At 32.2% G+C, this 24,687-nt stretch overlaps 1 protein-coding gene across 3 annotated transcripts in view; it reads left to right on the forward strand.

Annotated features, from left to right (window-relative positions):
* Positions 1-14,163, forward strand: part of LOC147067237 (ABC transporter G family member 23) — a 97,957-nt gene extending 83,794 nt beyond the window's left edge. For all 3 annotated transcript variants that reach the window (XM_085953790.1, XM_085953792.1, XM_085953791.1), the window contains 8 exons: positions 3,954-4,066; positions 4,920-5,029; positions 7,383-7,620; positions 8,277-8,454; positions 9,738-9,924; positions 11,586-11,739; positions 12,806-13,004; positions 13,803-14,163. In XM_085953790.1, the coding sequence (XP_085809916.1) occupies positions 3,954-4,066; positions 4,920-5,029; positions 7,383-7,620; positions 8,277-8,454; positions 9,738-9,924; positions 11,586-11,739; positions 12,806-13,004; positions 13,803-14,017 (1,394 nt within the window). In that variant the 3' untranslated portion in view covers positions 14,018-14,163. The remainder of the gene's footprint in view (positions 1-3,953; positions 4,067-4,919; positions 5,030-7,382; positions 7,621-8,276; positions 8,455-9,737; positions 9,925-11,585; positions 11,740-12,805; positions 13,005-13,802) is intronic.
* The last annotated feature ends 10,524 nt before the right edge of the window (positions 14,164-24,687 follow it).

Raw genomic sequence — 24,687 nt, forward strand, 5'->3', positions numbered from 1 at the left:
TAGACTAATTTATAAGATAGTTTTGTGTAGCTTTTTGTGCTCAAAAATAATAGTTTAAGCTAAAAGATTATATACAATAAAATGTAATTAAAATAACTGATAATACTGACTATTTATATCGGCCAATGGGTAGCCATATAAAGCAAATTCTATCGGATAACAAATATTATGTTGGTGTTATTGACCGTCTTAAATATTAAATTCATCTCTACAGCCCATCCATAGACTGATATACTATATACTAGTGCAGCCTTCGAAAATTAGCAAATAATTTTCAGAGTAAGAGTCTGATGGTTGCTTTAGAATCTTTAGATAAATTTCCAATGCAAAATTACTAACAGCTGAATCATTCATTATCTTTAGTAACATTTTTTAACTTTTACATTTATTTACGCTCAATTTTAATAGAATGAGACTTTCTTTAACATCTAAATTCGTAATAATAATTTTCAATTATGTTAACTGCCATCTTGTATTATATTGATAGTATCTGTTTCAATAAGAGCATACTGTTTTTTTATGTTGCATAAATAATGTCTCTCAATCTCGTTTCATTCGCTTTGTTTACTTAATTACATCGATGTATTTTCACAGAGATGTCTATATTTAATGTCTACAAAACTGACAAGTTCACGAAGATTTTGTTTTCGTACGAAAATCGAGTCACAGCAATTGATTTCTAGGTCATGTCACTAATTTCGAAATAACCGCGATGAAACAAAAAATATTTAGTTATCTACCTTTTATTACGCAACAAAATAGGTATCCATCCATTCTTTAAATAAAACCAACGTTTGCTTAGAAAGCGGCCCAAAATTAGGTAGGTAGTAATATACTGTGGTTGACCAAAAAGTAAGATAAATTTGTAGTCTAGGTGCTACTCACTATAAGTAGAAGATGTAGTACCTATCTTGTTTTAATCTTATATTACTTAATTGAGTTCATTATATAGAACACATTCCATTAAATACTCAGGCTTCACTGTGGATAATAACTGAGACCACGCCATTTTAATTTCTCGAGAGTCGAGACTTCATGAAATTAAGAAATTGAGAATTTGTAGGTATTTGCTCTCTGGACAATTCGAGATCGAGAAGTCGTCAATATTATCGTTTTTTTTTTTCATTCTGACTTTTTTTTGATTATTTCTTTAACTCGTTGCATTCACTTCAATATGATATTCTCAACTGATTATTCGTTATTACAAAGTTTTTCCACCAAGAATTTACAGCTAACACATTTAAATTCACGTTTTATTAAGTTAACAACTTTACTAAATACGACCATAAATATTCGCAAGTTCACAAAAAAACAAATATATTACTAAATTATGAACTATGCTAGATTTATCTTGTTGTTAATGCTTTTGAAGATGACACGTATATATTTGCATTATCAACTTCGTCTAAACTCTAAACAATTAACGTATATCCATAGAAAAGGTTTGAAAACATTATTTTTGCACCTACATATAGGTAACCATGTGTATATTATATACTCAATAAGTACTTAAATAAATTTGTTTAAATTTAGGTTTGTAGATATTCAAATAATATGTATATATACACACAAGTAAATACCTTCATATCTAGTCAAATATTGATATAGTCTAGCAAGCAACAATTTTATTAAAGTGTGACATTCCAAATATTTAAAATTGTGATTTTAAGATAATCATGTTTTGATAGTGTCTAATTTTTATGACTTTTTTGGTAACATGTTTCGACACTCCCTTGAAAATGTATAAGTACTTAAACTTATAGAATAAAAATCGCCTAAGCAATATTTTTTCTAAATATATCGTTTGCATCTTAAATGTATGTAGGTATCTATTATTTTTTGACACATATTTGAATTAAAAAAGTTAGTGAAACTATAATATTATATTATTCATCTCAACACACTGCCAAGTGCCATTAAAATAGGGATAGTAGTTAAATTTGATCAATTCCGTTTTGGAATGTTTTGACACTATACTGCAACTAGGTAACATACTTGATACTATATTAGAATTTAATGAACAATTTCATTGAACTTGACCTATGATAGATCTGAAAGATAAGGTCAGCAATATATGTACTTAAATGCGTTCTTCAATACCTCAGTGTAATTATTTATTTGCCTTTTTACTCAGTTATCTTTCTGAAATATTTATGATATTTTAATATGAAATTTTCCAATCGCATTTAAGCTTTAAGCTTGTGTTGCAGATTTCAATAAATTACACGAAGTATGTTTATTTAGCGAGTCCATATTATGTCCAATGTAAATATCTTTAAAGTAACTTTTCAAACCGGCTTTAAGTAAGTGACGTAGATAGTATTTAAACATAGGTATAAATTATTTTCAAGGTTTTACAAGCAAGGGCAGGAGTTGTCTGAAAAAACAGGATTTCGAAGGATGAACATCGATTTCCAGATTATTAAATTTGTCAAGATACCTTATAAGTATTATCAGAACGACCTTTGCTGCACATCATTTTCTCCTTTCTCAATCCTTACTTGATTTTATAAAAATGTTGAACATTACCTTGATATTTATATGCAAAGATTGATTAATTAATTATTTAGTGACTACCTACTCTTCGCTACACTTTAAGGCTTGTTTACACGGACTTAGTGGTAATCATCAGTACTCATTACTCGCACTGATGATTACTACTAAGCCCATGTAAACAAGACTGATTTTTTCGTCTGTAATATATAAATGTTATGTATTCTGTACCTATGCTTACTTGGGCAACTATGAATACGTACAAATTGCAAACGACGTCTTTTCTACATGCCTATATGGAATCTAAGCAAATGAAAGTGAAGTAAAATGTATCTCGTATCTACACATTTTCATACAAACTATAAAGATATAGAAAAACTACACATTGATACTGTTTTTTTTAAATATGGCACTTATGACAAACTGCAAGGGACAGACACTACAAAAGGTTCAATGCAATCTTATATAAGAAAGGTTTCTTAAACATCTTTGCGCAAACGAATATTTATACATATTTTTTTACCATTGTCGATCCTAAGATCATAATATGGACCTTCGTAGAGTGAAAGATGTATTAACAGATTTTTGTGTTTACAAGAAATGGATGTTAGCCACTTGCATAACTTATTAGGTCCATATCCTGGATCTAAATACACATTGAAAAACAACATTTGAATTTTGGAGATATTGGTTCATATGCGCTCAATTATTAATTAAGCAACTTAACTCGTTTAGTGCTAACACCACGACCGCCAATTTTGCGACGAAAGTCTAAATAAATATATATTACTTGCACAACTCTAAACATTCAAAGTTGTCCCGGTTGAAATATCAGTCATACATGCGATTGCAATAGATAACCATGTGGTATTGAACACTCTTTCAAAGCGGTCAAATTATGTGGCATCATTACAAAATTCCACACATCTGAAAACGAGCAACCGGTCCATCGAGTCCAGCAAGCAATATACTTAGTAGACAAGTTTAACTATTACTGTGTATATTAGAAGTTAGAACCGGCGCTTGCATCCTTGAACCCGATGCACTTATCGGCGAGTCCACTGCACTTGGTGCATATGTGCATGTGCGCAATGCAACATAAAACAGATAAAATATACACCTAAGTACTTACATAACTAGCTGGTCTTGTCCTATGAAATGAACAACACAGTTAAACAATTTAATTTATGTTAATAGACAGGCAATATTACTATCTATAAGTTAGTTGGATTTTGTTCATTATATGTATTCTTTGTAGGGTACTTGATAACTTCATCATTAAGCTAACATTCCTCAGTTTCTAGGATTTGTAGGAAAAATAAGTACCTACGTGCCAGTTTCTCAGCGAAAATTCCTAGCTTGGACAAACTTATATATAATATATTTATAATAATTTTGTATTATAAAATTACTGTTTATAATAATCCATTTATTAAAAAATATTTGTTTTGTTGTTTCAGCTGATGCTCAAGCTGATAGCATAGTCATTGACAAGCCAGGGAACAGCACAACTCCTAAAAATCACTATGACTCCAAAGATGACTTTAGTAAAATGTACTGCGGCAGTACAGATGTAAGTATGTAAGCTTAGATAGAAACAAATTTAATGGGAACAACTGGCAACTGAACAACACTTTTATTTTCAATAGTCACGTCTGTGTGACAATAATAATATCCATTACAGTTTCTCACGTAAATGTAACATGTATTCTATATTGAGAGCTGTATACGGCCTAACCATTATAAAGTATCCTGATTTAAAACCATGGTCCATGGCGATCTGCTCTGTGTTTAGACACCAATCAGCATTATATTAAGTATAATACAGGGTATCGCAAATGTCTATATCTGGTTTGGTAAGCCTTTAATTTTGAAAATAGTTTTAAAAAACACAAGTTTTCATTTTTTTTTATTTTAATAATTATTGTTATCAGCATTTTCCAACAGTTTCTTCAACATTACAGTCCTTAAAATCTCGACTTATTGCCAAAAGTTGTAGATAAGCTAATCCAATGTCCGTGTCTTGTTCACATAAACTTTCCTTCAGAAAACCCTTAAAAAAAGAAAATCTCGGTGGCACTATAACCACATCGTTGTTATGTCTTTTAGGACAAGATATAAATTTGTTTGAATAACATTATTACAATTTCCACACATTCTTGTGGTATATAGATACGTATTCATGACGAATTTTCCACAACTTTCCTATACAACAGTCCACACAGTAATCAAAGATTATGTTTAAAAAGTCAAATAAAATGTGTTAGTTTATAAAAAAAATATATAACGGTATCTTCCAATAAAACTTTGACATACTATAATTTTTAATAATTATACCTATACCTACTACTAAGTATATTTAAAAATTATTTTTTTAATCCGTTCAACTATAATAATGGTCATTATCTTATTATGTATTTTTCTAGGTTCTCACTGCAACCGAGACTGATAAGAATATAAAGGAAATGAAACCCAAATCGCATAAATTTAAGGCGATCTTTTTAAAGAATCTTCAACAATTTTCAAGACATCCTGGGTAAGGATTTTCACTAGTAATTAATTAAACGAGTTACTGTTACTACGAGTACTACTATATGAAATTTGTATACTAACTTATTGCACTACTCAGCTCGGTCAGATCGATCGGACATATCGTAAACTATAAAGAGATCCTGTGGGTCTATTCTATACTTATCGAACACTAAATTGATAAATAGTATCAAACTTAGGGTAGGTTTGTATCAAAATATTAGCACTTATTGTAACAATTACACGAAGCCGGTGTTTATTGTTGCAATAAGTGCGATATTTTAACAGCAGCAAGATAGGTGCTGTTAAAATATAGCACTTATTGCAACAATAAAAACCGGCTTCGTGTAATTGTTACAATAAGTGCTAATATTTTGATACAAACCTACCCTAAGTTTGATAATATTTTTCACTTTATCACTTTAGCGGTCGATAAGCATAGAATAGACCCACAGATCCTGAATACCGAAATACCGGTATTAAAAATCAGACAATACCGATATATTCGGTATTGAAACTTGAAACAAACATAAAGGTTTAACATTTTTGGTTGGCTTACGTGATGTCTAGTTTACTTCCGTTGCCCTTCGATGTCCTTGGTGAACAGCAATGACACGTGCAGATTTTCGAAATACATTTGCATTATAGGTACCAGTGACTTCCTTAATTTTAAAAACGCTCGCGGGTTTTAGATGTTGTCAGGTGTATTTTTAGATGTAGGTATCTGAAATCGCGGTAAAATACTATTCTTGTATAACTATTCATAACCTCAGCCCTAGTAGTGAATATTTCATGATGTTTGTGCCTGTTTTTTTATGTTTATTTACTAAATAGTACATTGATAATGACTTTATACAATAATGGAGGAATATAATTTTGTTGAACAAAAAAGTGAGCAACATTGTGTTTGGTTTTACTTTTTACGGGATAAAAAGTAAAGATAATGCTGTGTAAGTAAAGTGTAAAAAGTGCGATAAACTAATAAAACAGGTTGAATTACCAGTGGGTCACATATTATCGAAGAACACTTCATAATGTAAATTGATTGAAAGATCATTCAAAAGAGAAAGTGCCAATAGTTCAACTGCTAGGTATCTGTAAACATCGACATCTCTATTAGTTTTTAAAGATTTACATATGTTCCCATTTAGATATTTTTGCTATAAAATATTAATATATTAAAGAGATTTTTATATTGGTTATTTTTCATAATATATTCCATAATAGGAAATACTGGAATACCGGTATTGGTATTTCCATTCGGTATTGTAATCCCTAACCCTGATGTCATTTAAGAATCAAGTTTAAACACCTTGATTAAAAATCACAAGAAGATAGTCAGCAATATTAACGGAATTTGAGATAATACCTTGGTTGGACGCATAGTTAGTAAAATTCGGTGTCATTATCAAAATATGATATAAATTTCTTAGTTATTAGTAAAGCACATTGGCTGGAATCCAATAGATCCAGGTTCGAGTCTCTATAGATATTTTTTCTAATATCATATATAACGCTGATGTATTCCAAATTATGAAACTAGTAAAATATAAGTATTTCATATCCTCCCAACCTTTTCTTTCATAATATTATGCTAAAAAATCAATTCCCTACCTTGAATTATTGCTTTTTTATAAAGGTTATTAGTTTTTTAAATATGCAAATATTGTGTGAATGCATGTATTTTAGTTTAAATCAAATACAACTAGCAACTAAATATCTAAAGTATTGCGGCAATCATTTATATACATAGTACTTTATAAATATCATTAGTATATACCTAGTAAGATTTATGATTACTGTCATACATTTAATTATTAAAAAACAATTCATAAAGATAGGTACCTGCGCATTTATTCTATACACAAGATTGCTATCGGCAGCTCTCGAGGGTAGTTTTTCATATTTTTATATCGAACTATTAGCACGTATTGTAACAATTACAATACGTTAGTTGTAATTGTAACGATAAGTGCTATGTTTTAACACCACTTCTCATGGGTGTGCTAAATTTTAGAGCGAGATATACAGTTTTGACTGTTTAGACAGCTAATTTATTATAACAAATTATTACTTCGATACAAACATATTATGAAAAACTGCCCTCGATAGCTGCCGATAGCAGTCTTGTGTATAGAATAGATGTGATGATCCGGACCAGCTTAATCGATTACCATAAAACGTGTAGGTACCCAAAAATTATAGTTCACACATCAAACAGGCAATTTATCGGCTGCAAATCTCCGATCTCTTTAAAATTAAATGTTATTTGTTGTATTTTATTATTTACTTTGATGGCCATATAATCCTTTTTAAATAAATTAATAATTTATCTTAAATATATGTGTGAATTTTTTCAGCGGCTTGTTCTTCTCAGCCTTCTTCCCCATCATCCAATTGATGGCTTTCTTTATGTCTGTGGGTCACGACCCTCGCGAACTCAATTTGGGTATTGTCAATGATGAAGTTCCATTGTGGAGTGACTGCCTCAACAATACGCTGCCAACCGCCATTTACAACCCAGACGACTATTCTTGTACATTCGAAAAACTTAGTTGTCGATATATACGATCGCTGGATGAAGATATTATAGTCAAGGTAAGAGAATCCACAATAGGTACTGAACTAGGGTTGCCACATATTTTTGGGACGATTCCAGGACACGTGACCCGGGGTACATAAATTGTAATATATCATGGAACAAAAATAGTTAAAAAATATAATGTAGCAGTTGACAAAGTAGCTTCATCAGAAAAAAAACTTCTAAATAATATAGGAACAATCGAATGTTTAGCGCTAGCCAATTATATACATACAACCAATCCAACAATTAACAGAGACACATCTTGCTGTCACATAATTATGCTCAATATTGCCGAATCCAAAAAATCATTAAGTAGAGGTGCGTAGTAGGGGTGCGATGAGTTGTGTGCATAAAAAAGAAAGAAATTAAAGCGTAAGTATGTTAGTATTATTTGATGAATTTATCTAATCGTTTATGTCTCAGATATTATAATCCAACAGGATCCAAGACAGGGACTTCCATTCCAGGACCTCCCAATCAATCCAATGTGGTTGGCAACCCTGTTACGAAACCTATCAATAACCAAAAATTGTCAACGGCAGGGGCTTAAATCGTCACAAATATCGATTACAAAATGATACCATACATATTAATCAGTCCAGTGAATATGCTAAGTTAAATTTCCAGCATATGTTCCTAAATATAAATTACCAAAATAATGTTTTCACAGACTTTTTACGCAACTAAGGAAGAGGCATTTGACGCAGTAGAAAAAGGAAAAGTAATCGGCACCCTCTATTTGGCTAGAAATTTCTCAGAAAGTTTCGGTGAACGCCTAGCAATTGGACGAGATACATCTGACGAAACCATTGAAAACGGCATCGCCACATACTGGTTGGATATGAGCAGTGAGTATACTAACACACTCAACAGATATTATGACAACGTCCCACAAACCTTGAATATGTTATGTTTCCCTAGTTTTCCTAGCTAGAGCCTAGAAGCCCACTTATATATGTAAATAATTATATAATGGCACCATATGCGTTTCGCGGGTATATTGGCATTATTTGTTGCAATGTCTGTTTTAATGATAGCAAACAATACCACCACAACTGCAACCCGTTTTTGCCATACCCCATGGTGCCACTGTAGAATGATTAATTGTTTATACATCAGCCCGCCGACGAATAAGCTATACTTATAAAAACTGTTTAATTAACTTTTTCTTTTATTCAACGAATAATTCACAAGATTTGAGAATGTAACATTCAGTATCATGGGGTGACTTTGGCCCAAATTATTCTTCCACTCCAAGAAAGCTAATATTAAAAAAATGGAACTCGAACAAAATGATGAACCGAGAATTGTTGAAAAGTATTATAGTTTCGTTTGATTATTTTTTTACATCTTGGGCCAAAGTTTTAAAATGTTTGTGACCCAAAAATTATTAAATATAATATAATGAGTTTGAATCAGGGGTCAGGTTTACTCAATATTATTATCACACACCCAAAAATCGTACATACATTTCACAAAGAATTTCAGAATTTAACCACAAAATAGTGCAAAAACGTTAATAAAAATTTTAAAGTTTTATACTTATATTGAACATAGTATAATTTGAAAACATTTTATGCATATACTTACCTACTATAAAAATCTTTAAAAAAAATACAACACCCGACAGGATTTAAACCTGTAACGGCTGAATTTGCACCAGTATACTTTTTCCAATTAAGCTAAGGGCATCCTACTTAATTACGAGGAATTTAACTAGTGCCTAGTTCTTACATGAAATACTTATCAAATTGAGTTGCAATGCAGCATTAACCATTCCATAAATATGTCAGTTTTAAGAAAATCTGGGGAGACATCACAAAGATTACCCAAGCTGACAAAGTCTTGAGGTTTTTCGACAAATATCCCAATATATATATATATATATATATATAATATAATATAACTTTGCATTAAGTGATTATTTAGTTCTTGCCAAAATTTATGCACATCTCCTTCAGCATTTTACCATGAGACATCAAAATCCGTATGAGCTTAAGTCTCACCGTCACTGTAAAGAATTATGAACTAAGCTTGAACTAGTGAGCAGTGATTCCAATAGGTAAATACATAATATTGTTTTATTATTTTTATACACGTTATAATATACCTACCTCATGTGTACTTTCAGACCATCAAATTGCTCACTTTATGAAGAAGCAGTTATACTCTGACTATATGCACTACACCGAAGAACTTATGAGAGATTGTCGATATCCGGAGAAAATGTCTAAAATTCCTATCCAGTTCGGAGACCCCATTTATGGAAGCAAAGAAAATACCTACACACAGTTTATGGCTCCTGGGATGATGATTACGTAAATGATATATCCATTTTTTATGTACATTTAAAAAGTCTGTGTCAAGGAATTAAAATCAAAATATTATTCCACGTCCAGAGCATGCATTGAAAGCTAAAACTTTTGCTATCATACCAGTCACCGACGATGGCCAAGCAGTTAGGTATGCGTCAGGCGTTGTTAATTTGTGTTTTGACCCAGACTATGGACTTCATAGGTTGAGCAAGTGAAAATTCATTTCTCATAAAACAAAAATCTGTTAAGAAACCTCTTCGCGTGTGAGATTGTAGAGCCAATTACAAAAAAAATCGTACACTGAAGAACCGGCTACAATCTAAATGGAAATAATTACAAGATAAAAAGAACTTTTTATTTACCTACCACGTTTTTAAATTTTCTTTTGAATCATATAAACTTGACTTGACTAGCTTAAACGATCAAAAAAAATTGTATTTGATAGAAATAATATTGAAATGTCATTTTGACACTCATATTGATTTCCATAGTAACGCACGTATATATGAATAATTTCCTAGCAACTAATAATAGTGGATTGGATTACGGATTTCTTCCGAAATAACTTTTCATACAAGACAGAATTAACTGAAAATGAATTTAATTCTACTTAAAGATGGCTAAAAGCTAAAAAATGCATTGGCATCGTGTTCTGATATATTCTAAAAGTTTCAAATGTCTAGCTAGTCGGGAAGTTAATTAAAAATTGATTGCAAGATTTGTACCGGACAAACAACCACTGGACAAATAAGAATACGACCTAATAAAAACGTTGTAAAAAGCAAAACACTTATAATAAGTTTCTACAATATACTTATAATTTTGATTTTTGATATCTAAACACAATACGTTATAGCCGTCATAAAAATATTTATACTTCTTTATTTTTTATTGCATAAATGACAGATCGCATTGTATAAAAAATAGCATGCAGATACTCTTCAAGAATAAGCATTACGTTTAATTTAAATTGCATAGGTCGGTCCTTAGGGTTTATGAGTCACGCATAATATTATCGCACTGACCTCAACAGGTGGCGGGGAATGCCACGCCGCGAATCTCTGATGTTGACCGATTTACAATCATTTTAAAATACTTGAAACCACTGTAGTGAGAGAATTTCTTATCTGATCGGAGTAATTATTGCGTCAATTTGCCTGTAAAGAACCAAACTAAGTAATACAATTCCCGAGAACTCAATCATATTTTTTGAACTTTTTTAATGGAATTTTTATAAGCATTTTTTTCCCCCTAAGAAAAACTGCTCGGGCACCTCAGACAGTCAAAAAATCATATTTGGGAAATTTTGGCACGCGTACCTAAAAAAAGTTCACCAACTCTGATGTATATGGTAACATAATGGATCAGCTTTAATTAATGAGGTTCGATTTTTTCGCAGCACTCATAGACGTTCTTAGAAAAGAAAATTGTACATTGCCTGCCTTTAGTTGGGCAAACTCGATATCGAATAATCTAATTGGCTGTAAAACATTCCATTACTGTCATTTGATTCCTTATTGGCTGCAAACTATTTAATACGAATACGCCGACCAATGAATGGCTATGAATTGTTTACGAATTATCAGAAAATATCTATATGAATTTAGCTAAAGGTCTATCCTAATGGTATACAATGGCTTTAATTATATTCACTGTATTTTTAGGGTTCTATTTTTCTTGGCAACAACAGTCACATCAAACATCATGATTGCCGATCGTCTGGAAGGAGTCTGGGACAGAATTGTTGTCGCTGGTGTGACCAGCAGTGAGATTCTAACCGTCCATGTTGTTATTCAAACTATTGTCATATTATTCCAGGTTGGTTAATATTTTATATTTTTTGGCAGTTGATAGCTTTTTTTAGTGGTCATGGTCATCGTCGTCGAAATGGAATACTTTACAAACCGGAGCGCTAGATAATTTTCTGAAAATATCAACATATTTATCTTTACATACAATTAATAAGGGTTTTAGATTTTTTACCTACCTATCTACGACAAGAAAATGTATAATAGTCTTTAAACTTGTGACATGTTAAATGTTGTCAGCGCTGTAGGCAAAAAACGGGGCATATGACACGTCAGAAATATTATTTTTAACTATGAGTCCAACAAGTTACGTATTAAACTTTCAATATTTATATATGTACTAAGTGAATATAATTACTTTTTGATTATTCACAAACCGGAATGCAATTTTTAATTTTTCCACGAGACGGCGTGATAATTTCGGGCATTTCACGAACCGTAACCGCGCTCCTGTCCATTTCGAGCGCTGGCATCACCATCAATGTTTCCATAACCTGGGGTGGATTGAATGAAATCCTGGTAGGCTAGTTCTAAATGCAAATATAATATGAAAAAATGTGTGAAAAAAATCATGTATAGATTCCAAATATATGTACAGTAAAATACAATATACAATATATACAGAAAAATATGTAACTACCGAATGAAATCATACGCAATCATTTCTGGCAGCAAGTCATGTTGTGCTCAGATATGTTCAATATTCAACAGAAGGTTTCATTCAATTTAATATTATTACTGTTTTGAAAAAAAAATGTTCAATACTCATATTACCATCTACAATGAATAAGTAGCGGAGTGTAGGTACCTACGCTTCAGAAATCACCAATCGCGTAGGTATTTGAAATCTGTATCTGGAAAATTCGCATGCTGCTTTTGTGTTTGGATCCAAAGCACTTTGAGAAACAGTAATTTCTCATCAAAATCTGTGGCAAGACAGCCAAGACCAACATCAGATTTGCAATTCTTCAATCCGCCCGAGTGCTGCCCTGTGCACATTTTGCCCCCACTTATTTTTAAATTAATTAGGTAATAAATAATAATATTTATAATTTACTACAAATTATGTTTTTCAGACAATTGAAATAATGCTGCTTACGTTTGTGGGCTACCAGATACCGTTCAACGGAGATCTCATCTCAATAGGAATCCTTCTGTTTTTGCAAGGCGTCACCGGAATGTGCTTTGGCTTCTTCATTTCAATCATCTGCAGCTCATATACACTGGCTTTCTTTATTTCAACTGGAAGTTTCTACCCAATGATTCTTCTGTGTGGTGAGATTATCTATTATTTGTTTTAGATATGATTTAATTGGCTATATTTACTATAAAAATAAACGTATATTCTTGATAATATGTGGTCCAATCAGTCTCACAAAAATATATAGCATTGATTATTTGACAATACGTAATACTTAAGTGGCAGTGACATGATATCCATAGATGTTGTAAATGCGGAACATCCCAGAAATATACTTTCTTCCATCAGCATCCCTACAAGCAAAGTCATCAGAGGTCACTGTCAAGTGGGTACCGAATATAGACAGTTTGGTAAAGAACCAACGCGGTGGATGTAATTAGAAATATTAGAATTTCTGTTCTATGTCTATGGTTCGCGGGTTTGAATCGGTACCTACATATTTAAATTATATATCTTTTCAATGTATTGATTGACAAACATTCCTCATAATAACTATTAAGAAACTTCCCCAAAGACAGACAAGATTCATTCCGGATTGTAGACCCAATCCAGGAAACAAAAAGCATCAGGGGATATTGCGGCTTTTCCTGGATTTGATAATGTATTGCTTTTTTAGTTGGAAATGTTTTGGAACTCAAGCATTTATGACTATGATTTTTTCGCTATGCCTCCTTAAAAATGACTACCTACCTATCCAGGAATAAGGCGAAGTGTAGTGATACAGTAGTTCCAATAGCGGTATCTAGCGACAGAAAACGATACATGCAATTTAATGCATTAATAATTAATAATGCAATTCACTAATAAAAAATAAATTTTTTTTTATTCGTTAGGCTTCGCCTGAATTAAATGTTCACATTTTGTCTTTCCAGGAATCGTATGGCCGCTGGAAGGTATGGAAATCGGATTGAGATACATTGCATATTGCTTGCCGTTCACAGTACCAATCATGGCGCTGAGAAACATCATTGAAAAGGGTTATGCCTTCCAAAACATTAACGTTCTCGGCGGCTACTTAGTTACAATGGGTTGGGCCGTTGGATTGCTAGGAACATGTTACCTGATACTAAAGAAAAGAAAATCATAACACAAATATTTTGAAAGTACGGTAATTAAAATAAATAAACAATTGACCCAAATTGGTCATAGTAATGGGATAAAAATCTAATATAATTTAGCTCGTCACATAAACAAATTTGTATTTGATGCAATCCTTAAAAATAGATTGACAATAATATAGTGTTTCTATCAAATTGGCTTTATTACAGATACTGTGAAAATATGTAATAAGACATCAAAAATAAGGTCTTTCTAAATGTTAATAATATCATATTATATTAGTGTCTTGTTACAATTTTAGATTATCAGTAAATTCACAAGAAAACTGTGGCTAACTTATAACAGCTGATGAAGACCAATAAAATTTGAGGCATGAAGCTGTAGCCAATAATTAATGAACAATGAATATTAAATTTAAATAAAGACTTAATTTTATATTATATTAAACTGTTACAAATTATTAAATTTGGCAATTAGCCAATTCTCCACTCCAAACATTATGCATTGAAGGAAATGAAATTGTCTAAATAACTAGTTTTTATATTATTTATTATTTAATTAAGAAGTAGGTATGTTTGTTCAAGTAATAGTCAAACGTCCCGGTCTAAGCAACTATAAAATTAACTACATGGGTATAAAATTGTACCATAGGCAAAGTGACCTCACTAAGATCTATTGCGTATAACAGTTTTAGTTCATTTCTTGCCAGTAATTAAAAAAATAACATACTTAATACACATATTGTAATGGCCCTCGCAATGGAGCCCAACAGGCTTTAGCTGTGGCTTATTCAGTTAATTCAGAATTCCAGCTGTGGCAATGTATAAATTTATACATTAGTAAATTTAAAGGAAAGTATACATACGTTAGGATTATTACTATTTTTTGATTGTTTCTAAGGGTAATATTTTGTAAAGAAAGTGATTTTGGTTTAAGGTTTTTGTTAAGTAGGTGAACTAATTATATTTTAGAAAAGGCTGAAAATATTAATTTGACTTTGTTTCATTAATTTCATATAGAAGTATAACACTACAATTTTCATAATGTATTCAATCATGATTATTCATTTCATTTGTAGTCCTTTATAACCATTAAATTTATATATAGTTTGATAGTAAGTAAACATTATTTTTATAATAGGTATATCATAGGCTTATTCTTAGTGTCGTTTAAATACTACCTGCATAAGCTATACTCCTTGTTAAAGTTAACTCCAATGCCAGAATAAGCATAAATGTCATATAATTGGATTAGTTTAAGTAAGGATGTTTTTGTGATATCACATTCCCAGTTACGGAATGATAATAGGCAATTAAGTTGAGTACAGATTTTTTATCTCACAATAGGCGCACCTCCACTCTTTTGGACAGAATGTGCAGTGGTAAGTATCAAGTATCATGAGTCTGCACCCACGCAGTGAACACGTGCCTGCATGAGATAAAAAATCTCTACAACAGTAATTTCAGTCAGCTATTAATGAATTAAATAATTCATATTATTAGTATGTACATACCAGAGAGCTCCATCGATTGTATTGTGTAAACATGACACAAAATTTAGACTTATAATGGAATCCTATACAAAAAAATTTCATCGCTGAGGCATGTTTGTTCAATTATTAATTAATTCCCAGTGAGCTTTGTTTAATTTTAATAAATGAACTTGCCATTTATAATATGTATTTATAAAATTAGTCTTTCGACAGTCTTCAATAATTCATTTTTAAATCTATTCAGTATGTTTTATCAACTTCGATATTTTATTTCTCAGCTAAAATATGTACCTATTGAATTGTTATAATAGGTAAGCGAATAGTCTTGTAATTATATTGTTCGTTTATTGTATTGAAACATAAACTATAATTTATTAACATACGAGGGTGGGTCAATAATTCCTTAGAAAAAAGCATTAAAACAGTTTTTATTTTTGTATTTTTTTTTTATTTCTCAACATAATCTCCTTGGAGCTCAATACACTTGGTTAGACGTTTCTCAATTTTTTTTAAACCGTCAGAAAAATAAGTTTTCGGAAGGTCCTCAAAATAAGCATTTGTCCGATCGATGACTTCTTCATTTGAAAAAAAACGTTGTCCACTTAGCCATTTTTTTAAGTTTGGGAAAAGGAAAAAGTCACTGGGGGCTAAATCTGGCGAATACGGTGGGTGGTCGACCAATTTGAACTTCAATTCTTCAATTTTAGCCATTGACCGTAAACTTGTGTGAACACGGGCATTGTCCTGATGAAAGAGGATTTTTTCCTGTTTAAATGAGGCCGTTTTTCTTCAATTTTGTTTTTTAGCTGGTCCAATAAAGATGCATAATAATTCCCTGTTATTGTTTTTCCTTTTTCCAAATAGTCAACGAAAATAATTTCACGTGCATCCCAAAATACAGTAGCCATAACCTTACCAGCTGATTTTACGGTTTTCGCCTTCTTTGGACATGGTTTGCCTTCGCAATCCATTGCTTTGACTGTTCTTTCGTCTCGGGAGTATAGTGGTGTATCCATGTTTCATCTACAGTCACAAAGCGACGAAAAAATTCATCCGGATTGCGTTGCATGAGCGACAACAGGGCTTTAGAGGCCACCACCCTACTGCGTTTATTGTCGACTGTGAGCAAACGCGGCACCCATCTTGCAGAAATATTTTTCATGCCCAATTTGTCATGTAAAATAGAAATGACGCTACCTTTTGAGATCCCTGTAACCTCAATTATCTCACTCAACTTTAATCTTCGGTCACTTAACACCATATCGTGGATTTTATTGATCATTTCTGGTGTAGTCACCTCTAAAGGACGTCCTGAGCGTGGTTCATCCTTTGTTGATGTACGACCACGTTAAAATTCATTTAACCAGTTATAAATAGTTGCAAGTGAAGGAGCAGATATGCCGTGAACTAAATCCAACTCATTTTTTATTTCCTTTGATGTTAACCCTTTTATATTAGAATGTTTAATAACAGCTCTAAACTCAATTTTCTCCATTTTCCATTTTTCCATTTTCCACAAGCAAATTTTTTTTTTAAATGTACGAGAAACACACAACAACCCGACCAATCTGATTGAAACTTCGCAGCATATTGAATCGGTAGTGCCGCTGCATGAAAACAAACCGCTTACAGTACTAGTCGCGCCACCTGTCGGCTTTTCTAAGGACTTATTGACCCACCCTCGTAACTAATATAAAACATCCAAATTATTTGCACTCTTAATGGTATGCTGACTTTTAGCAAATTACTGTCAAATGTAGGGAAACTATTGAAATAGAACCAATAAAATGATTAAAAAATAATATTGTTTCTTTGTATTAATTGCATCCCTACATCCACACTGATATTATTTTTAGTTTCTTACTGTCAATGAATAACTTCTTCTCTGTTGGTGACTGAGAATTGTGACCCTGATGATTTGACCGTCAAGCAGTCTTCTCCATGACTTTTCTCCGCCCTGCATGCAGACCCTGTATCAGTGGAGAATGTGTGGCACTCTTGATTTGGTTTGTCCACCTGGAGTAAGCTCTTTCTTGTCCGCTTGTCCCAACCTGACAAAATAACACATTTTTTTCAAGATTTTCATCCTCCTTGTGGGCTATAATTCTGTGTGAAAGGAAGAAAACGTTAAGTCTTAAATCACTACTTTTCAGGACAGTCAAAAGATTAATTTTTAGACCATTTTGTATGGGAACTTCAATGTTTCTGTATAGAATTTAGTAATTCAGAGGTGTTTATTTTACTAATCCTTTTTCTCATTTATGCAAGTGTTTGTGTTTTAATTCTGATTATTGAAGTGCTTTTCGATACACAATATTTTTTGTTTTTTCGTTTGGTGCGTACACGAATAAATCAGAAGGTTTTCCAACGCGTGAGCAGGCTACATACAGCTGTCCAATCCATAAGCATGTATTTTCCAAATTTCGTATAGGAACTCATACAAATAGAAGAAGATAGTTGTACTAATTCAGAAACCTTCGAGGGTGTGCGTACAACAACTGACCAAAGTTTCATTACAATCGGATGAATGGTATAACAACGTATACGAATAGAAGAAAAAGAAGAAGATGTTGTACTTATTCAGAAACCTTCGCGAGTGTGCGCACAACAACTGACGAAAGTTTCATCGCAATCGGATGAATGGTATAGGAACCATACAAATAAAAAAAGATAGAATGGAGAAGAAGAAGATGGTTGTACTAATTCAGAAACCTTCGTGGGTGTGCGCACAACAACTGACGAAAATTTCATCGCAATCGGATGAATGGTATAAGAACCATACAAATAAAAAAAGATAGAATGAAGAAGAAGATGGTATTTCTAATTCAGAAACCTCCGCGGGTATGCACACAACAATTCACTAAAGTTTCATCGCAATCGGATGAATGGTATAGGAGGGCATACGGGACAAATAAATAAAATATATATTCATTTTTATAAAATTTTATAAAATTCATTTTTATATATATAGATACATAGTTTTCTCAGTCGTTTTCAACAGTGACTGCAATTTCTTTAATGTCCAATTCAGATTTGAATGAAATTGACATAATAGAATATTTTTTTGGAAGTCACCGAATCTCATTTTGAAAATCTGAATAACAGAACCAGTTTTGGCCATATACCTACTTTTCTTTTGAACACTCTTTTTACATTATCATGACTCAATTGCCTATGGTGCGATCTACCAAAATCCATCCCACAATCGCAAGTGTTACGACATGCCTGCTCTATGGCAATTATGCTAAATAAATCTCAACTGATTACAGCCTACAGCCTCTATCTTTCCACGGATAAGACATTTCCAAATATTGCTGTGACAATTTCATTAGTTAAGACGTAAAAACAATGCGCTATCTGAATGACTGTACTTGCTGCACACACTTAATGAAATACATGTATAGATTTTACTGCTACTTCACTGCATATGAACCATCAATAATTCAATTCATCAAAACTAGAAACTAACTCAACTTTGTTCACTGGTCACTTTGGGTGGAACACAGATGAAAGCAATACAACACCTTTCGCTATAATAACTATATAGATCAGGGATCGGCAACGCGGCGCCCTCGGAGAATATTCGATGCGCCCTCAAGATACCAACAAATAATACTGTCACTCCACTAACAAGTTGAATTTCATGAAAAAAAAAAATGATTTATGTCGGCGAGAAAAATGATGTGATTAATGATTCAATGGGTGATCCCGTGACAAATATTACACTCGAAAGTCTAGCTTGAGTATATAGTTGAAAATGTCCCTCTGAGGCGGACAAAACCCGTCCCGATTTAATTAGTAAAAGTGAAAGTACTATAAAAATTTGCGTTTGATTAAATCAATAATAATAAAACAAATCATTACATTTCCTAAATCTTAAACATATTATAAAGAAATTGGGAGAAGAAAACTCTATTTGTACATCATATATAAAGATTATGGATACTCTTATAGAAGAGTTTTCTTCTAAATTTGAGGAATTTGTGTTATTAGAACCAATGGTGAGATTATTTTATAAAACCATTTAATATTAAGAGCGTACATAAGTGAAACGGCAATTAATTTTCAACACTATGTCGAACGAAATTTCGGCCGCGTTGAAGTGCGTTGCCATTCGGAGAGGGATAGCAACCTGTTCGCACGTCAAATTCTTTTGTGATGGAGTCGGATGAATATATTCTTAAATCGTGTAAAGATGACTTAAAAACGTTCCGCATGTACTTGAAAAAGAAGACGTGTCAATGAATATACTATTATTATTACGAATATAATAATAAACATAACATAAAAAGGACGCATGTTGAATTTTTATGACAAATTATAATTCGTTCGGTGCGCGTTATTTGCACCCGCGACCCGCAATCCGCGCATCGTCTGGTCACGATCGTTTTAGACCATGCCTCAGCTGAGGTATATATAGCCTTAACGAAAATGATATTATACTAAGTATGATTTCAATATATTTTAAAATCAGTAATACGAAGACCTAGAATTGGAAATAATAAATATACAAAATGGTACAATATTAAAAGCACATACCTAATGATAAAATGTTTTGGAATTTTCTCAAGGAGAATAGTTATTCTAATTTGAGATAATCTGCATTAAAAAGTATCTTCATACTGTGCTACGACTTATTCTCGCGAGTCTCTGTTTTCTAATATAAAATACTTAAAATCAAAATATCGATCAAGACTCATAGACCCTCACTTGGATAATTTACTTGAGGACGTGTAATTCTATAGTCAGGTACACAATTATTGTGTACATGACTATAATAAGTTAGCTGAAGATTTACAGTGCCATGTGTCGCCATTGAATTTTTTTTGCATTGAATGTATATAAATATATGTATGTACATTTAAATATACGAACACCCACAATTTAACTTTATAATAATGTTGAAAATTTAAATCTTGGTTTATTGTTTTACTTTTTTAGTATTTGTATTTTTTATTTTAAAGCTTGAAATATTAGTTATGTTGATATGTGTATATCTTCTCACAAATAATTATTAATTGATTAATATGGTATTTAATTTATAAAACTCCATATTATTATTAATGCACATTTCTGTGATTTTCGGGGTTATATCAAGATTTCAAGTTCTATTGGGATTTACAATAGTTATCAGCATTAAAGAAAAGCATATATAATATGCAGTGGCGGCCCGTGGATAAGATATCTGGGGGTGATGCGGTTGATTAAAAATAAAAAAAATGTTTATTTGGATTATATTTTACTATTAACATCAAAATTAAATATAAATTTAAATTATATTACGAACACACGTTCGTATACACATACGAACGCAGAAACGGCGAAATACTGTCGGGCCAGCAGTACCGAACAAGCTTCCAGCTGCGTGCCCCACCCCCTGCACCCCGCTTCGCCCACTTGAGCATATTCCATTGAAAACGGTACTGCAGTACTGCGGTGTATGATTATTATTGGATGTATCGGTGCATGATCACGCTTAAATAATATTGATATTTTCTTATAATATAAATAAATTTATGTATATTATAATATTACATTTTTCTCAATTTGCTTGGGGGTGCTGCAGTTCCGCAGTGCATATGGACGAGCCGCCACTGTATATATGTATATATTATGCGCACTCAGCTATGTTCAAAATTTGTATTGCGCCCTTCGTGGCAACAAGGTTGCCAACCCCTGATATAGATGAATCATTCAATTCAATTCATTTATTTTTTTAACATATTGTGGACATTACAAATTATAAGTTTAAGACGTTCACAACATGACACTTAGAAACAAAGATATATAAATATAACAGTATTACATAAAAAAAGAGATATATCAGTAGATGAATTAGATAGGTACAAGGAAGTACACCGGATGAGTTAAGCAGACCCTATTTTAAGATTTTATAAAACAACATCCACCTAAACTCATTCTCACGTAGGTGGAATATATCAACACCCGAAGCAATTTCGTTGAACATAGTTATCACTCTCCCAATTGGCATTACCAGTGGCAGGTTGGTTCTGCACCTTGGGAGAATAAACAACTGGTGGTCTCTATTTCTAAGATAGTTATATGTACGTCAAGTTGGACTGCCCACTTTTGAAATTCAAAATTTTGAAATAGCCAGTCGTTAGTGCTGCGTTAGTGCTGGTTAGTGCTGCAATATCATCGTTAGTGCTGTTGTATTAAAAAAGTTATAGGCAATTCAATGTGGGCAGTCCAACTTGACGTCAAGTTGGACTGCCCACTTTGTAAAAACAAATAAAATTCAAAATTCAAAATAGCCAATCGTTAGTGCTACATTAGTAATGGTTAGTGCTGCAAAAATTATCGTTATTGCCATTAAATTGCAAAAGTTATGGGCAAATCAAATTATAAAAAACGTCAAGTTGGACTGCCCACTTTTTAAAAACGAATAAAATTCCAAATCCAAAATAGCCAATCGTTAGTGCTACGTTAGTGTTGGTTAGTGCTGTAAAAATTATCGTAATTTGCATTAAATTAAAAAAGTTATGGGCAAATCAAATTATGACAAGCGTCTAGTTGGAGTACCCACTTTTGAAAAACAAATAAAATTCAAAATCCAAAATAACGAATCGTTAGTGCTACATTAGTATTGGTTAGTGCTGCAAAAATTATCGTTATTGCCATTAAATTGCAAAAGTTATGGGCAAATCAAATTTTAAAAAACGTCAAGTTGGACTGCCCACTTTTTAAAAACGCATAAAATTCCAAATCCAAAATAGCCAATCGTTAGTGCTACATTAGTATTGGTTAGTGCTGTAAAAATTACCGTCATTTCCATTAAATTAAAAAAGTTATGGGCAAATCAAATTATGACAAGCATCTAGTTGGAGTGCCCACTTTTGAAAAACAAAAAAAAATCAAAATCCAAAATAGCCAATCGTTAGTGCTACATTAGTATTGTTAGTGCTGCAAAAATTATTGTTATTGCCATTAAATTGCAAAAGTTATGGGCAAATCAAATTTAAAAAAAACGTCAAGTTGGACTGCCCACTTTTTAAAAACGCATAAAATTCCAAATCCAAAATAGCCAATCGTTAGTGCTACATTAGTATTGGTTAGTGCTGTAAAAATTACCGTTATTTCCATTAAATTAAAAAAGTTATGGGCAAATCAAATTATGACAAGCATCTAGTTGGAGTGCCCACTTTTGAAAAACAAAAAAAAATCAAAATCCAAAATAGCCAATCGTTAGTGCTACATTAGTATTGTTAGTGCTGCAAAAATTATTGTTATTGCCATTAAATTGCAAAAGTTATGGGCAAATCAAATTTAAAAAAAACGTCAAGTTGGACTGCCCACTTTTTAAAAACGCATAAAATTCCAAATCCAAAATAGCCAATCGTTAGTGCTACATTAGTATTGGTTAGTGCTGTAAAAATTACCGTTATTTCCATTAAATTAAAAAAGTTATGGGCAAATCAAATTATGACAAGCATCTAGTTGGAGTGCCCACTTTTGAAAAACAAAAAAAAATCAAAATCCAAAATAGCCAATCGTTAGTGCTACATTAGTATTGTTAGTGCTGCAAAAATTATTGTTATTGCCATTAAATTGCAAAAGTTATGGGCAAATCAAATTTAAAAAAAACGTCAAGTTGGACTGCCCACTTTTTAAAAACGCATAAAATTCCAAATCCAAAATAGCCAATCGTTAGTGCTACATTAGTATTGTTAGTGCTGCAAAAATTACCGTTATTTCCATTAAATTACAAAAGTTATGAGCAAATCATTTAGGTACTAATTGTGCAGTTGAAGTTTTTATGTACTTACAGGTAAGTACCTAGCGCAATTGTTAGAGTGAAAGAAAAAAGAGATTAGAATGGATAGGTACACATTTTTTTGCCTGATTTCCCAAGGTAAACTCAATGATTTTAGTTCATAATTGAAGCCTGAAAATAATACAAGATAATGTTTGATAAGTTTTATGAGCGAATACAAGTAGGTGTGCACGGGCAACAGTGGATTGTATGGGGCGAAGGGATGGTGTTTTGTTTGAAGCCAGCGAAGGCAGGTAACAAAGTATTGTGTCCATGGCAGTGTTGCCAACCGTACTATAATTATAGTATTTGTACTATAATTTTGGCCCGCGTATTATGTACGATATAAAACAGGTATAGTACGTCCAAAATACTATAATTTTTAATATCGGAAAAAATATGTAAAAAGTACTAAAATTTCGATATTTTCATTCGATAAATTGGTGCAAAGTACTATAATTTCGCAATATAAGAAGATTTTGAGTACTTGGAAAAAAATTGCTCGAAAAACGTAAAAAAACCCTTGACTGGTTTAAAATGAAATTTCTTGAATTCTTCGGTAAGCATTTTTGGTCGTAAGAGGTACCTAAATAAAAAGGGGTCTCGGAGTTTCTCAAATTCTCCGTTATATTTTTCTGAGAAACTAAAAACCTATACATTTTCAACACTATGACTACGCGTACTATATTAGTTCTCTGAACTATAATTCCACTTTGAAAAGATGGCAACACTGACGGTTGGTAACACTGGACTAGGTATAAAATTTAACCCGGCCAAAGCTGAACTTCGTCATACAAAATTGAAACTATGCGGTGTTATTTTTCGGCATATTTTTTGCCGTATATGAATGAATAGGCTAGGTAGTTATAATATAAACTCTGTATTTATTGGAGGCCAAACTTATAAAGATTCCGTGAAAACATTAAAATATGCAGTTATATATCAAGTGCTGTCATAATATCCTAAGTGACAGTATTTAACCGCTTGTAGGTAGTTAAGTTAAGTAAAAGTATCTATGTTATAATATTATGATTCGTTTTATTTAGGCACAAATTTGCATACCTACCTACAACAGTTGTAGGTAGGTATATGAAGTACCGTCAGCGCTCGAAATGGAAAATATTACGAACCGGAGCGCTCGAAAATTAACACGGTTATCAAATTTTATGTGTATTTTATAAACATAAGGTTGCTAGATTTTTTATTATATGGCATATCTAGCTCAGACGGTCAAATTATTTTGTCCACGAGACGGAGCGATAACTTTACAGATTTCACGAACCGGAACGGCGCTCCGGTGCGTTCCGGTCCATTTCGAGCCCTGAGTACCATGTAATATGTTTGGTTAATGCAACGGGCGCTAAAAAATCTTAAACTCCTGTGAAAACATTATTTCAAATTACCTATTTTAGCATGTCATTACGGAGAAACT

Source organism: Rhyacophila brunnea, unplaced genomic scaffold (genome assembly GCF_057557595.1).
Source record: "Rhyacophila brunnea isolate RB1 unplaced genomic scaffold, BYU_Rbru_1.0 scaffold_4, whole genome shotgun sequence".
NCBI classification, from domain to species: Eukaryota; Metazoa; Arthropoda; class Insecta; order Trichoptera; family Rhyacophilidae; genus Rhyacophila; species Rhyacophila brunnea.